At 44.8% G+C, this 17,319-nt stretch overlaps 1 protein-coding gene across 1 annotated transcript in view; it reads right to left on the reverse strand.

The window, feature by feature from the left end:
- Window positions 1-850: 850 nt before the first annotated feature.
- The window catches only part of LOC134455593 (lethal(3)malignant brain tumor-like protein 4), a 124,256-nt gene continuing 107,787 nt past the window's right edge, over window positions 851-17,319 (reverse strand). The window contains exons 19-20 of the mRNA XM_063206747.1: window positions 3,883-3,945; window positions 851-2,937 (exon numbers count right to left, since the gene is read on the reverse strand). Coding sequence (XP_063062817.1) covers window positions 2,779-2,937; window positions 3,883-3,945 — 222 coding nt within the window. The 3' untranslated portion in view covers window positions 851-2,778. The remainder of the gene's footprint in view (window positions 2,938-3,882; window positions 3,946-17,319) is intronic.

The following is a 17,319-nucleotide window of genomic DNA, read 5'->3' on the forward strand; positions in this document are numbered from 1 at the left end:
GGTGAATAACAACTCACGCTTTACTACAGTAGTAGCAGTTTTGTTTCAAATGTTCATTCCTTTTAATTTTCGCGTGGGGCCCCACCTGAACATAGTATCGACTCTGGCTTTGACAGTATGACAGAATATAGATCTGTGTACACTGATGTAATTGATGAAAATCATTGGTGAATAACATGGTGAATGACAGGTCAATGCAAAATAACACTTTTTAGTTACTATTGTCAACAGCAGTCCGTCTGAAGTAGAAGTTAAATCACACACTTCAGTGATTCACTACTCACTTTCTCGTAATTCTTTCCACAGGCTTCTTAATGTGAAAGTTCTGCAACAGGTTACTAGGCATTAGCGTCTGCGGTTTTCGCAGTAAATGCCTCTGGTCAAAAGTGTTGAGTGCATCCTTTTCCTGTGAGATAAACACTAAGTAGTCATTATCCACTTTCCTGAGAAGTTGTTGTGAGTCATCGTGGCAGTTTTTGCCCAAAAATGATATGGCGACTGCAAACTAAGTTGCTATTAGACTTCATGTGGCAGTTAAGAGCCTGTTGTTGCAAGATAAGCATCATACTGACTTCCATCTAACCCTCATGTGAACGAGGTTGGGTGTGTAAAAAAATCCAAGTCAACCACATTTTTAACCCATTGTGTCCTGGGTTAAAAATGTGGGTATGTTAGATATGAATTAACACATTCTAGTGCAAAATGAAGGTTCTAGCTTTTAAATGCAACATATTTCATGTTTTTATGTGCTTCAGAGACAGATATATAGGTTTTAATTGGGATGGGACACCTTTTCCCAAAAAGGGTTAGGCTAAAATGGGACTAGACAGAGATTACCACAAACACCAGAGAGAGTTTCTACAGTTTATTTGGGTTGTGTAGTCGTGATCTGAATCCATTTGGTTTCACAAAGTGTAAATTCAGTGTAAGAAACAGGGTTTACAAATATGTACACAACAGTTTCGGTTGTCTCAAGGTTGTTGCTGTTTTCTTTCTTTTTTCTTTCTTTCTTTTTCTTTCTTTCTTTCTTTCTTTCTTTCTTTCTTTCTTTCTTTCCATCAGCAGAGCAGAGAGGTTGCATTGAGTTGTTCCTGTAGGTTATCCCATGCACTAAAACAGCAGTCTTGCACGGCACAGCAGTTAAAAAAAAAAGAAAAAGAAAAGAAAAACGCATCAGAATACAAGGTTCCAGATGCTCTTCATTTTTGGGTTAAACATGGCCCCAGGTAGGTAAGCAAAAAAAAAAAAGAAGCACAGAACCCTCAAAACTAACATTAAGGACAATTGCTGTTTTCACATTCCTCATCCATTTCATTGGTGTTTGGCTGGCTCTCGGTGACCACATGTACAAGGAAAAGCAGAAGAAGCAAACAAAATAATCTTCTTATAGTTACACTAATAGACAAGATTTATAGCAAATATATACTTATATATATATATTTCAATATGTTTTTTTAATTAATTGTGCATTATTACAAGTTTCTTAAATAAATCATTACGAAAAGTTGCTCTGAAACAGAACAAGTATTCTGAGAGCGAGGGCTGGAGTCTGGACATTTCAGGCCCCAAGGAGCTCAGAACTCACAGTTGAACAATGATATTGGTCCTGGTCTACGGCAATAGAAATAAAAAGCTAAGTAAATACATAATAATAAGGTGTAGAGTTGAGGAGGATAACACCAGTCATACTGTAGGACTTCAAAGAGTTTTGAAGCTACTTTAAATTACAATGACCTGTCAAACAAACAAACAAAAAATATTGGACTCATTTGGACCGGATGTTATCGTTTCCTCTTGTTTTTGACAATTGTAGCACTTGTTTTAGATTGCTCTAATGTGCAATATATTAGAAAATAAATTCTGATAATTATTTTAAAACAAATTTTGGCATTTCAAAATGTGTAGACATATATTATTATTTTCCTTCAGCTGTGCAAAAACACCTTTGGGTTTTACACAATAAATAACGTTGAATCAACAGGTACAGTGAAATTACACGACATTTATACAAAATAGAATAAGTGTCAAATAAGACAAACGAAAAAAAAGACGACACAGCGGGAAACCTCACATAACTTTAAAGTCAGTAGGCGTGGTCAAAATAATGTACCATTATTGTGTTTTGAAGTCCAGCCATGCTCTGTGGACTGCTTGGATTTTATTGAGTAGAAATAGCACCTTGAATACTCCCCGAGAGAACAGAAGAGTGCCTGGATGATTGCTATAGTAGTTTTTCGTCTGTATGGTTATGAGAGTTTATACTTGATTGTCACATGTCCGAACCTCTGAGTTATAGTGTGAGAAACATGACATGGGTTATTAAAAAGGATGTATAAAAACACCTGTGCTGTATTGTGTGCGTTTATGTGTGCCGGGCGGGTTAAGGACTTGACCTCTGCACCTTGCGGTCTGTTTGGACGTCTTTTTCAAAAAGGCAGATATCGGAAACTAAGTTCATCATAAGGAGAGAAGACACTAGGACCTACGTGCGAGTCGAGACTTGTGTTCGGGGGACAGCGCCTCTCTTGGCAAAGTCCACTATGACTTTTTATTAAGGTTAAAGTACCTGTACACAGTAAGGGAATGAATGGGTCTCGGAATGAAACATTATATGGTCGACCTATGTGTGTTATCACATACATGTTAAGAAGTAAAGGGGGAAGAGAGGGGAGGTTGTATGGTAACCTAGCTAAACTCATTTTTTTGTTCTTTTTTTGCAGGGGTTTGTGTATTGTCTGTATGTGTTTTATGTTTTTCCTCTTTCGCCTTGGGAAACGCTCATGTGTTTTTGACGTGGCTGCTGGAGGACTGGTCGTCCTCGGCGTGCTTGAACATCAGGATGGAGTTGTAGATCTTGAGGGCCGGGCCCAGCTTCACGCTCATGATCTTCACGATGTCTCTCTGGGTCAGGAGCAGGAAGGCCTTGCCATCGATTTGCTGGCAGGAGGGGGATTAGGGGAGGAGGGTAGGGGATAGGGAAAAAAAAGGGATTGATGAATTAAGAGTGGGTTACTGCAAAGCCGATGGACAATCTTATTTGAGGCAATGAGGCGGAAAAATCAAAACCGAGTAGTGCTCGCTCACCCCCACCCCCCTCTAAGCATATGCCTTCTGTTTACATCAATGGGTTTTTGTTTTTGGTGGATACTGAAGGCCAGTATCAATACTAGTTAAAGGACTACTTAAATCCTTTTTCCAAAAAGACAACCTCTGCCTTTGGGAGCCCACAGAAAAAGGCTTAACTGATGTGAGGCTGTGGGGTTTGAATACAGATCATCATTACTTGGTGCTGTTTTATATAAGCCTTTGATGAGGCATCTCCATCTACCCACCTGATACCTACAAAATATTATGTATTCTGTCACACTAGGTAGGCTCTCTCACTCCCAACGGCTCAACATAACTAATGTTGCTTCAAAGCACACAGGTTTGACAATACCACATTTCACACTTTAGAAACTCAATCACATTACGGGAGGCATTTTGCAGTCTCGTGGTAAGCTTTGTAGGTCACATTTGGTTTTGGTGGTTGTGTAAAAGCTACACAAACACAGAAACAGACAGAGTGAAGAAATGCATCTGCACACAGAGCCTGATGCCAGCATAAATGCAGTATATATGGCTGCAAAAACAAAACCAGACAAACAAAAATACACAAATAGACTTTACATGTATCTATATTTTTACATATATAGATATTTTTTTTAGGATACACCAAGTCCAACATTCAGTGTTCTAGGCATCAGCTTTGCTGTGCTACTGTAGGTCCATTTCTGTTTTTCACCATGACAACCAAGGGGTTGAAACACTAATCCCTATATTTTTAAATAAACAGGGTGAGACCTGACAAAATATCTTGGATTATATGTTGCCTCAGTTTACCTCTTCTCTGAACTGCTTGGCCTGTTCAATGCAGCCTGGTAGAGAGTGGATGAAGTCAGCAACCTAGAGAGAGAGAGAGAGAGAGAGAGAGAGAGAGAGAGAGAGAGAGAGAGAGAGAGAGAGAGAGAGAGAGAGAGAGAGAGAGAGAGAGAGAGAGAGAGAGAGAGAGGGGTCAAACCAGGTCAAAACAGTACATCTAGCAGACGCTGTCTACATGAATAAAAAGGCTCACATTTCTGTTACCCACCCACATAAACACTGTTATGACAGGCAGACAGACGTGTCATGAAGTACATTTCATTTCATTTCTTCTTTAAAGGCCGCCTCTCAACGTCATTTTATTAATATTGCTGTGTTCCCCATTGTTATTGAATGTGTTACGCGTTGGTCCTGTTTTAAAAAACGTTCTGGTTGCTTTGTTTCAAGCCGTTTTTGCAAGCTAGCAAGGTGGCTGGTGGAGAAACAAGAGGGTGTTCCGGGTTTCTCGTGGAAATGCGTCTCTGATTGGCTCACTCCTCCTGCTCTCGTGGAAATGCGTCTCTGATTGGCTCAGTCCTCCTGTTCTTGGAGAGATTGTAATGGGAAACAGAGTCGCCACTTCCCCGGGTGGTACTGCACTATAGGGGCGCCAATGGAGGCGTGCATGCTCCATTCAGGGCTGTGCTCTTTCGACAGCGACCCCTAGGCGAGCTGCAGGCACGGAGCAACCAGAGTGGGCATGCTGTACGTATGAGGCTTTGTGCTTTTTGTGTATGTGAGAGTAGCAACCAGCTGATAGCTATGCTAAGCTAGGTTTCAGGCCACCAGCCGTTGCTTGTTTTGAAAACAAGCAGAAAAAAAATACTCAACATGTTTTTAGAAAACTGGTTCGACATAAACCTTTGTGGGCATCGCCTTCTTTCGATGTGACGCAACACAGAAAGGCTTTCGTGATTCGCTCGTTTATCTGCATTATTTATGTCAATTGGGAAACACCGGGAAACACAGCCAGGCGAGTCGACGCACCGCTATTAGAGCCTTGCATGTGAGTTTAACTTGGGGTGACCGTCCGATTGTCAAAAGGAGTGAGTAAAACTGTGTTTTATCGGAAGTTGGCCTTTAAGGGCCACACTAATTAGTGTTGACTTAGCATAACTACAAGCTTATGATGGCACGTGTAAATTTGAAATAACAATAACAACCTCCCTATCTATGGTAATGGAGATCAAAAATGGAGACCAAAAGGTATGGCTCATTAATGTGCAATTTAGCAAGGAAGTATGGCAGCTGAAAGTTGCTATTTAGCATGGCATGACATGGAGAAAAAGCCCCAGTGTGTGGGAGTTTATGCAGAGGCAGTCCCAAACACCACTCTGCCTGCCTAGCCCATCCACTCACGCTGTTCCTGCCTACAGTATGCACACAGCTAAGAGATGAGGGTGAGGCGAGGGGAGAGAGAGAGAGAGAGAGAGAGAGAGAGAGAGAGAGAGAGAGAGAGAGAGAGAGAGAGAGAGAGAAAGAGAGAGAGAGGAGGCAGAAGGGGGTGGAGAACATTCACAGAAACAGACACAGCAGCTTTCAGAAATTTCCATTAATAGAATGCGTGAGTGGGCTTTTCTGCGGAAAGCACACAGAAAAAGCTGGAAACAGCACCTCAAGGTGTAGGGAGAGAGAGGGAGAGAGAGAGAGAGAGAGAGAGAGAGAGAGAGAGAGAGAAAGAAAGAAAGAAAGAAAGAAAGAAAGAAAGAAAGAAAGAAAGAGAGAGAGAGAGAGAGAGAGCACGTGTGAGGTAAAATAGGGAGGAGGTGCAGGTAAAAATGGATGGAGGCCGCCACATTTCCCTAATGCAGCAGCTGCTGAATCTGGCATGATGATGGTGGAGTGCTGGTTTGTGCTTCAATAAAAATGTGCCCGAGCAACTTGATTTCATAATGCAGCAACAAAAAAATGACATAACCTTCCAATGTCCTGTGATATTTAAGTGCAAAGTCACAGCCTGCAAAAGTGCACACACACAAAAAAAATCACATCCTACAAAGACGGTTCAACCAGTACATTTGACTGCAATTTGTTAAATCACGACCCATGAATGGTACTGGCACAACCGTAAGAGTACAAAAAAATAACCTCCCCACTTTCCAATGTTCTAGGCCATCTTCGTAGAATAGCACCAAAAGGGCCAATCCAATAGTAGGTAAGGTCAACAACCTTGACTGCCAGAGACGGTCCAGCGTCGTGATTTGTACACTGCCATCATGCTCTGTGGACACGCAGGCGTGACGAGACCCTGAATCGATAAATCAATGCCATTGCCCCCCGCTAAAGCACTCAGTTCGGCGCTTGACCTTTGCGGAGCTTCACAGTCCCTGCACCCTACTTGGTGACTGTGGCCGTATACACCCTGGAGCTGTAGGGGCTGCTGGACAGCAATATTTACACAGGGCTGCTCCTGAGCCTATGGGTTAACCTGCCCAGGTCAGCTGGAAAACAAAATGAAAAATGAGACTTGGAATTGCATGAGTGGTATAATTCATGATTTATTTGTCAATTTCGGGGTTTCAGGTGTGTATGCGTATGCTTCAGAGAGAAGATACCGGGGTTTCATGGTTTGTATGCGTACTTCAGAGGGATGATATCCATCTGCCACATCTGTGAACAAGTACCTGCTACCTGCACCTCGATACCTGGTGTGCATTGGCTTCCTCCTCCAAAAAAAGGAGTGTATGCATACGCGTCATTTGATTTCACTCGAACTACAAAAAATCCCAATGCATGTTAGTAGACAATACTACACACACACACCGACCTCAATCTGCTCAAATATTATGCGGATGTAAGAATGGGGGAGCGGTCATGCCTGTAAACTGCGTAGAAATGGTAGAGCAGGGAGCTGCAGAGACAGCAACATTCTGGCTCAGCAGTCACAATGTCGAGTCTAAACCCTTCTCCACCAAAACCCCTTTGCACAGCAGGTGTTCAGAACCTCTTCCCTGCTCCAGCTCAGTCATTGGAAATGGTTAGGATAATCAGTCAGCCTGTCATCAGGTGAGTCCAATACGCTTAGCACAGTGGTTTTCAAAGTGGGGGTCGGGGACCCTTGGTGGGGCCGCAAGGAGGTGCTAGGTGGTGCACGGCAAGTATTGCCATTAGTCAAGAACGGCATAATAATAATATTGCATTTCTGAACATTACCACCATTATCATTATTATATAAATCTCAATGAGGAACTGACAAACAAACAGACTATGGTTGTGAAAGGGGGTGTGGGACAAAAATAGTGTGGCACGACCTGTTATATGTCAGGGGGGGCTTGGCTAGAATCTACCGGTATATGGGAGGGCCTTATCATGGTAAAGTTTGGGAACCCCTTAGCTTAGCAGATACCAGAGAGAGATACCAGATGGATGGTTTAAGATAGGAGTGGAGGGCGGGCGGCTGATGAGGTGGGGTTGGGGTATACTCATGAACGGCGTGACGTTTTTCATGTGCGTTACACCCATTTGTGGGGGAAAACAGGCAATGCAAGTCAATTGGTGGTGTTGGGGTTTAATAAACGAAAGATAAGGACCTGTAGACACGCGGTGTTCACGCGCAACATGCCGAAAACGGGTTGTGTTGCCGGCTGTTCAAATAATATTGCCAAACGGCCGTGACTGAAGCACTGTGTTCATTTAGGGCAGCTGATGTACCATGTAAGTTGATGAGACATTCGGTTTGCTTTCACCCATAAAGGGGCGTAACGCACATTTAGGAGCCAAGTACCCGGATGGCCGTTCATGAGTATAGGGGTGAGGTGGTGGGAGGAGGTAGAGCAACAACATGCACTGCTGCAAGGGGTGTGGCAAGGTGGGGGGCCGCAGTGAGAAGTGGGGAGATGGAGAAGGACAACCTGGTGCAGCAAAGGTAGGAGGGTGGAGGAGGCCTGGAAGGCAGAGGGAAGGTAAGGAAGGAAAAATCTGCAAACCGCAGGCATGCAGGCATGAAGGTAGGCATGTAGGCATGAAGGGAGGGAGGCAGGCAGGCATGGAGGCATGGAGGCAGGGAGGGAGGCAGGTAGGGAGGTAGGCAGGCAGGGAGGTAGGGAGGCAGGCAGGCATGGAGGCATGGAGGCATGGAGGCAGGCAGGCAGGCAGGCAGGTAGGCAGGCATGGAGGCATGGAGGCAGGGAGGCAGGCAGGCATGGAGGCATGGAGGCATGGAGGCAGGGAGGGAGGCAGGCAGGGAGGTAGGCAGGCAGGGAGGTGGGGAGGCAGGCAGGCATGGAGGCAGGCAGGCAGGCATGGAGGCATGGAGGCATGGAGGCAGGCAGGCAGGCAGGCAGGTAGGCAGGCATGGAGGCATGGAGGCAGGGGAGGGAGGTAGGGAGGGAAGGCAGGGAGAACCAGCAGCAGCATGGAGTCATGTCAATAATGCAGGGCTACACTAGCGCAATAGGTAACAATCCCCCACAGAGAGAGAGAGAGAGAGAGAGAGAGAGAGAGCGCATAATTACAAAGCCTGGCATCACCTGAGTCAGATGATGTAGATACGCTCACTCAGCCGATAAAATAAATAAGGAGCACAATCCTGAGGCAGGTCGGGGTTGTGGTTGGTCATGGATAGAAAGGCAAGATATGAGGGGAAAGAAAATCTGAGCGGCATGCAGAAGGCTATGTCAATAATGGATTGGACACCAGCAAGAAAGCTCGAGATGCTAAAATAGATAGAACAGTTGACTGCAAACCAGGGCCAGATCCAGAAACACCCAGACCATTGAAAAAGCAAAGGAGATGTTAAGCGATAAAAATGTATTATTGTACGTGGGGGAGCAAAATGAACGCGGCAGAGATTCTCGGGAGCAGCGACTTACTGGCACAGTAGCGTATGGAAATAATGCAGGAGTCAATGCTGCAATAGGTACCCCACCCCCTTAGAAGAGAGCACTACACAGTAGCCCTGGAGAGAGAGAGAGAGAGAGAGAGAGAGAGAGAGAGAGAGAGAGAGAGAGAGAGAGAGAGAGAGAGAGAGAGAGAGAGAGAGACAGAGAGACAGACAGAGAGACAGAGATGGACAGAGGGAGACACTAAGGGAGGAAAAGAGAAAGAGTGGAATAGAGATAGAGAGGAAGAAAGAGAAAGAAGTAAAAAAGGAAAGGAAGGAGGTGTGGAGTGCAGAAGACGGTGTCAGGCCCACAGCACTGGAACAGAGCCAGACCTTCTCTCTGCACGCCGCTTTAATTGATGCTGAGCCGGCCCTCATCTGCATGAAGCGCGAGCCTTCTACAACCTAACATGACACGTGGAGCTGCTCGGGCCACAGACATGATTATGCAAATAAGATGCAAGGAGTCCAACTCGCTGACTTAGTCGAGAAGTTTGTGTTGTATTTGGCGGGTGACGCAGTTTGTTTCCTTCGGAGCAGGAGATAAAATCGTTATTATGATCGTTGTGGTGTAGCTGGATCGTGCTGAAGTTTGATGGAATGTGCCAATTAGCGGTAATCAAGCAGCAAGCCTCCAAAAGGTTTGAATGATGAAAACAAACAAAAAATTAAGCTATGCACACAATTTGCAACCATAAATGGCTGTAGATCACACAGATTATAATAATGACTTCCAAAATTATATTCAAATTGCGTATGCAGCATTATGATACGTTTTATGATATGACGGTGTACCAGAGGCAACAACCATCTACTAACTTCACAAAAAACACACAATAGGCCAATAACAACAATGGTGCATTCTGGTCTATCTTCTCTAAATGTTACTTAACAAGCTGGAAAGATACTCAGTCCTTTTCTACTCTACTCTATTCTCCTTTTTTCCTTTCCTCCCAAAGCTCAACATCTGGATACAGCTCTCTTTTACAGTACCCATATGCAAATGTGCATGTTGAACAGGGAAACATGGAAAATTGCCCATATATTAGCGGAAGATGCCAAGAGCCGCGAGTGTTGATAAATGTAGAGAAATTACTGCTGAAATACTAATAGAGAATGCCTGCTGTTATGCATCAACTCAATTAAGTGCCGTGTAGTCGTGAAAGGATTAAGTTGGTAAAACGTTTATTGGAGCGTAGGAAAGGCAACTCTGGGAGAGACTTCCCCACGATTGCAATTAACTTGACTAAGTACCATGTAATTAGGAATATTAGCAAAAGCACATTTTGAAGGATGTTTGAAGGGATGTCTTTGAATGCTTATCTATTTAAGTTCTTTGTAGTGCCATGGGATTAAGGACACCATAAGTAACATATGGTACATTTCAAGGAATTCTGCTATACCTATATTGTAATGTGCACCTAAGGGAATAAAATATGTGTCTAGGAAGATACTCACTGGACCGGGAGCCTGAAACCATTTTGTTTTCCACGTAAAATGTGAGAAGATGACAGAGACTGTACAAAAGCTGTAACAAATAACCAACCATTCTGTATACTATCAGATGTAAAACTTTAAAAAGTAAGTTGCTCTGCTGCTTTAAGCTTTTATAGTAACTCAATTTGAGAGTTTGATTTCTACGTTTTATTAGTTCAACTGGCTTGCATGTTAATGTTTTACAATATATATTTTGATGTCACGTGTTGTGATCTGACCTCCCCTTTCCCTCTCATAATGCATCATCCACCATCGTATCGTAATCCAACCTCCTCTCTCCTTTGTTACACCTCATTTGCCTGGAGGCTTGTGTAGTTGGCCTCCACAGCCGGCGTGTTGGGGAACTAGGCCAGCTAACCCTCAGGGTCTCCAGCAGCTTCCCCCCTCCTGGTACCCTTGCCCAGAGGCCAGGTTAGTCGGACTCAAGGCCAAGGCTTAAAGCCCCTGGAGCAGCCTGCACCTGTCATACATTAACACCTCAACACATCCAGGCCTGGAGCCATCTAATGCTGCAAGAAAGCTTTTCTGAATTCAAAGCTTTGACATCATTCTTCTATCAGACTACGGGAAAAAGCTCACACACACTGACCATTTCGCTGTTTTCTTTAATACACGTTTCTGTCCTAGACCTTCATCAGGTAAACTTGAACGTTTTTTTCAAGTTGCCTGATGAGTGACCCATGGGCCATCTTCAACGCACCTGCCAGCTGAGGTGTGCGAAAAAAATAGAAATTCTTTCATTCATCATTCTTCTCACAAAGGCTGCTCCGGATGGAGAAGTTCAGGAGGACGAGGTCCCAAGGAACCATGGGACTGCCGACGGCCAACTATCCCGGTTGTCTGCAGCTCTTTGTAAACACAAAACCACCTCATCCCATCACTCTCTTGTTTCTGCCTGTAGTCATTTCTCCACCTCACCTTCCCCTGACCTCAGAAGGGGAAAAAAATCTCCCAGAAGACATTCCTCAGAGCAGATTTATACAGTGAGCACACAGGCCGGTGTTTCACCTTTCGCTAAGCTTGTTAGTGCGTTAGTGCGTTTTGAAATGGGTTTTTACCTTCCGACGTTTAGTTTATTCTGAAGGCAAAAGTGATGTGAATACAAATCTTGTAAAGAAAACACTAAAGACTTAATTCATTTATAGCTTGGGGCCTAGAGAGATCTCGTTGTTATGACTGAACTAATCCCTGACTAGTTTGCCGTCTACTGGAATCTTATGCTGGGCCATTTGACCAGTTTTGTATGAGGCAATGCTAGCAACACTGTTGCCTCCGCTGCAGTAAAAACAGCCTTTCGATTACCTAAGTACTGCATGACTGTGCTCTATCCACTGCACTTGGTGCTGCTTAAAATAAACCAGGCACCAACACCAGTATAGACTAGAATCTAGTGTTTCTCAACGAGTGCCCTACAGCCTCCCCAGGGGGCATTAGGGAGCCCTAGGGAGGCGTTGAGAAGTGAGGGGCATTATTACTCTATTTTATTTTGTAGTACTGAGAGGGGTGTTGCCAGGCTTATGATGAGGTCAATCGGGTGTTTCGAGGCTTATGATGAGGACAAGGACGCATTTCGTTAAAAAAAGACTAGATGGACTGAAGCCTCTGGCGGGATGTGTTCAATGCAGCTGCTACTCTAACTCAGGGCCACTGACAACTTTTGCTGAGTCCAGAACAAAATCATCTGAAAGGGCCCCCTCTCTCAGTACATACTGTATGTACAATGTAATGCGATCCCAATTCTGGGGCTCCCCTTTTCCTGGGCCAAATGACCTGTTTGCCCCTCCCTTGACAGCAGGCCAGGGACTATCGTCCTGGAGGATGACGGACATTTTCTTCGCAGTCCGCCAAAATACAGGAACCACAAAGAGCCGCTGGTTCAATACGTAGCCTTGTGGGCAGTGCTTTCAGAACCCGAAGGGAAAAAAAAAACATTCTGGGTTTCTTTCAGGAACTCATTTGGTCACTGCGGCATAAACTTCACTAATGGACTATAGTGCTATATAGAGTGCCGGCTCACTCAACTGATAGTCTCGTGAAGTCTGCTCCAATAAAACATGGCTGCTGCTCCAATCCATAATGTTTATTCACAGACTGAACGTAGGTGTTTTATGACTTTAATTTTTTTCCCCCAGTTCAATCCTTTTGAAGCACTAAACTCCTCTCACTCCATGTTATTGCTGTTAACAGGGAATACATTTGCCTTGACATTTAATACTCTGCATTCGACACAGACAGCCCCGAAAAACACTCAAACTAACAGCCAGTCAAACGCGGTAGCCTCGTCTTTGCCTGTTGCTAGCTGGCGCTGCTGCCTGTGGCCGGGCCGCCTGTCCCTCCCGTTGTTCAGTATGGGTCCTCCGTCGCCGGCCCTGATTGACAGCCTGATTGGACGTCTCTCCAGACAGCATGAGAGCTTGTATTTTGTGTTATCTGAATGTCGTCTCCTTATCCTCATCACTCCCCAAGGGGTGGGTGAAGGGAGGGGGGAGAGAGAGAGAGAGAGAGAGAGAGAGAGAGAGAGAGAGAGAGAGAGAGAGAGAGAGAGAGAGAGCGAGAGAGAGAGAGAGAGAGGTGGGGGATTCAGGGTGGTGGGGTGGCGTAGAACACAGAGCCAAATAATCATCAATCACGGTCGGCCCCGAGAGAGAGTAGAGAAGAGAAGAGGAGAGGGGAGGAGAGGAGAGGAGAAGAGAAGAGAAGAGAGGAGAGGAGAAGATAGGAGAGGAGAGGAGAGGAGAGGAGAGGAGAGGAGAGGAGAGGAGAAGAGAAGAGAGGAGCCGAGAGGACAGGAGAGGAGAGGAGAAGAGAGGGGAGAAGAGGAGAAGATAGGAGAGGAGAGGAGAAGAGAGGAGGGGAGAGGAGAAGAGAGGGGAGGAGAGGAGAGGAGAACAGAGCAGAGGATAGGAGAGATGGAGAGAGAAGACGATAGGCTTGGCTGGCGACACGGCCACGCCGGGATTACAGGAGGTGTTCAAAGGTGTATACTGGGGGCGGTGTGCACTGGGGAGGCGGTAGATGAGGAGAGGAGGGGGTGCATGTGAATATAAATGGCTCCTTAGCACAGAGCAGGTCTTGAGAGACACGCTGGCATTTCAGATGAATCTCTTTCTCCCGAGACAGAGAGAGAGAGAGAGAGAGAGAGAGAGAGAGAGAGAGAGAGAGAGAGAGAGAGAGAGAGAGAGGGAGAGAGGGAAAGAGGGAGAGGTGGTGGTGGTGGGGGGGTGAAGGGGAGTGAGAGAAAACAGCCAAAAGACCTTTCCCTGTCTTTCTCAAGTGTGATCAGCGATGCATGTTAACTATTCAATTGGAGCCAAAGATACTGGTGAACTGTCATCAGGGGTTCATGAAGACCCTCTTATTGGTGGAGCTCCAATTACTGGGGAGTCTGGCTTGTTCAGACACTCCTTATGGGCAGCCAAGAACTTTTCAAGGGCATGATTAGTCTCTTTGAGACACTTTAATATTTGTGCAGACTTTTGGGATGAGGGCCAAACAATTGTCTTTTTCATCTCTTTCACCCCCTTCATTCTCTCTCCCCCCCCCCTCTCTCTCTCTCTCCCATATGCTTGCATTAACTTTCTTCATTGTAAACACATTGCCATTTTGGCAAACATCTAGCATTCCGGAAAAAAAAACTTGGCATCTGTTTGCTGTGTGCATTTACTATGTACTCATTATCATGCTCGAAACATAACACATAACATAAGGTTGGCGGTCACGCACATGTACCGTGCGCAAAACTCAAACACAACTTAAGTTTGTTTACGTTTGTGATTTAATCCGCCCGGTCCTGTGAGAATAGAGCAGCCCGCGTGAGATGGTGTTTACAGACTGTTTACAGTCCCCTTGTTCCTGTGCTCCAGCGAGCGCGCTGGAGAAGAGGAGAGGGGTGGAGAGGGAAGGGGAGCATGGCGTTTACAACCCCCAGCCTGTTTACTGACAGACGGCAAGGGTCAGAGAGTGACTTCCAGCACGTAACTATGGCAATGCTCCGCTCCCTTGCACAAGGCTCACCGCTCACCATCAAAGGGGGGCTTCCTTCAACGGTCAGGTTTGAAATGATGGGAGGAGGAGAGAGGAGGAAGAGGAGGAAGGGGGGGGGGAGAGACAAAAAGAGAGAGAGAGAGAGGGAGAGACAGAGAGGCACACAGAGATAAAGGCAGAGAGAGAGAAAGGCAGCGAGAGAGAGAGTAAGACAGACAAGGGGTCATGGGTAGAGACAGACAAACAGACACAGACAGACAGAGACTGAGAAAGAGAGAGCAACACTGAGAACAAGAGAGAGAGACAGAGAGGGTGAGGAGGAGGAGATGTGGGAGAAAAACAGACTGTTCTTGACAGACTAACAACACTGTCAAAACTGCAACCTCTTATCAAAGCAATAAAAGCCTTCATGACAGCCTGCTAACAAAGACACACACGTATACCGATACGCCTGACCGCACACAATGAAACACTCCTGAACTCCTGCTTATACCGTATGCACACACACACACACACACACACACACACACACACACACACACACACACACACACACACACACACACACACACACACACACACACACACACACACACACACACACACACACACACACACACACACAGACACACACAGACACACACAGACACACACAGACACACACACACCTCAACGCAAGCTCGGTTGCTCCAGAACATTGTGTTCGGCAGGGTGGCAAACCTGGTTTCAGCAGCTGTGCTCACGGGGGCATAACAGTGGGAGGTATTTTATGAGGCGAAATGGATCAAGTTAAACTACTCCTCCAGGGAACGCAAAGCAAAGACAATGGCTGAATCTATGGTCTCTTTCTACCACAGTCGGCTCTGAGTGACACGGGAGCCAACTGTGTCCTATGATGAGCTTTAATAAGTGTTTGAGTGTGCAAACTAAAGTAAGTAAATCAAGTCTTTCCCTGGGCACCAAGCACACTCAAACTCAAACGCAGAACCTGTGACAGCCAGAAACGGCCGATAATTACACACCAGCGAGCATGCGAGGGGAATAATGATTCATAAAAAAAACCAAATAGCTGCAAAAGAGAAGTGGCCATTATGAACTTAATGACAGCTAATTAGCCGCTAATTTGAAGCCATCAAACATCCGATCCCATTACGGGGTTCATGTTTTAGGCTCCCAGGCAGCTAGCGATTATCATCTAATGATGTATACCAACCCTTATTTACACTGCTGTATTTAAAGCGTGTCACAATTTCCATTCACATGTGCTAGCGACGGGGAATGTTGAAAGGAGAAGGAAAAACAGGGTATTTGTTAAGGTGGGGTGAGGAATAAGTTAAGGTAAGAAGGAGAATTCTACATCAGTCATGGCTAATGTAATTATATTTAACAGCTGTGCTCTCAGGGCATGTGTGTTGGAAAAGTTAGCCCACATTGACTACTTGAGAAAAGCTCAGTGCTAACAGTAAAGTGCTAGGAGAGGCAAAGTTGCTCAGGGAGGGGTGAACTCCTCATGGCTAGAACAGAATTCTAAATAGGAGCTAGAAATGAAAAGTGAAATGGCCAGAGTTTTTGTTTCTAGCTCTGGTTCCAGGCTGGTTTCAGACCAGGGGCATTTCTTGTATTTAAGACAATGGGTAGGTGTGGTTTTTTTTAGTTTTTGAGACCTTTTGAGGCCTTTGCTCATGTTAAATTCAATGAGGGTGCTCTTTGATCTATGTACTACTCAATGTCAGAGCACTGGAAGTTCAATACGTGGTACACTTTCAGTTGCGGGGGTTATTGATCCAAGATAACCGTAATATTTCAGTGTTACTATGAATATGTAAAAGCAACAGAACTGTATTTAAATCCAGAGGTGAGGTTTTGTGTTCCCCGTTTTAAGCTTAACGTTATTCATGTGTGTTGTTCTTTTGGTACGGCGGGTCACACCTTGTCTACAGTCCAGTGGACCACTACTGTAATAATATGCAACAGCAAAAGAACTTGATCCAAGCTGAGACAAGGCATTTTGTGCTAGCAAGTCAGCATTCATCAATGTGTGCTCCTGCAGAGGGTTCGGTTCTCACCTTGTCTATGGTCCAGCGGGCAACACGGCTACAATGAATATTTAACAGGTAAAGAACATGATTAAATTTGAGACTTGAGGTTTGTTTTCAGTGTTTCAGGTCAGCGGTCTTCATGTGTGTGTTCCTTGTCAGGAAATGGCTCTCACCCTTGTCTGTGGTGTAGTGGACCACCATTAATATGTAACAGCAACAGAAATGTATTTGAGTCAAGAAATGAGGTTTTATGTTCTGCGTTTCTGTTTAACGTTCTTTTTGTGTGTTGTACGTGTGGTACAGTGAAGCACTATCAATATGTAGTGTATGTGTAACAGCAACAGAAGTTGATTTCATTTGAGAAGTGTTCTATAAGTCAGGTTAACATTCTTTATATGTGTTGGCCTGGCAGTAGGTTCTCATCTCGTCTACAGTGTTCTAAGCAGCTGCTATGAGTATATGACATGAAGTTTTGTGTAGTTACATTATGTTCTTGAGTTTTGTATTTCAGGTTAATGTTCTCCATGTGTGCGTTCTGCTTGTGGTGCAGTGCTTCAAGTTCTCACCATGCCTATGGCTACCTAACAGCAACCGAAGTGGACCTAATTGGAGACATGAGGTTTTGTGCTCTGTGTTCATAGTGGGTGTGCACTGGTTTTCACCTGACCTTGTCTACGGTGTGCCACGCGACTAGTAGGGTGCATCAAAAAATGCTTTTTTCAGCCTATTGATCTGTCTGGGTGATAAAAGTGTTCCACTGCATGTACAAATAACACATGCAAAATATTTTTGCAATCCATGGTGGTTTACAGGTCCAACGGAATATGAGCTGATATGAAGGAACTGTGGATTAACTGCGTCAGTCTTTGCCAATTCAACGAAACCCTCCCACCTAATAACTTGGACTGTTTTTGTGATTTTGTTGAAATATTTTAACCTAAATATTTAAATGAAATAAAACCACTTTGACATATGTAAAATAACAGATTCCTAATTAACTATAATCATCAGTACCCCCCAAAATAATAGATATAAGTATTTCCGAGAAACTGGGAAATTCACACACTGACACACAGG

Source organism: Engraulis encrasicolus, chromosome 9, assembly GCF_034702125.1.
Source record: "Engraulis encrasicolus isolate BLACKSEA-1 chromosome 9, IST_EnEncr_1.0, whole genome shotgun sequence".
Lineage (NCBI taxonomy): Eukaryota > Metazoa > Chordata > Actinopteri > Clupeiformes > Engraulidae > Engraulis > Engraulis encrasicolus.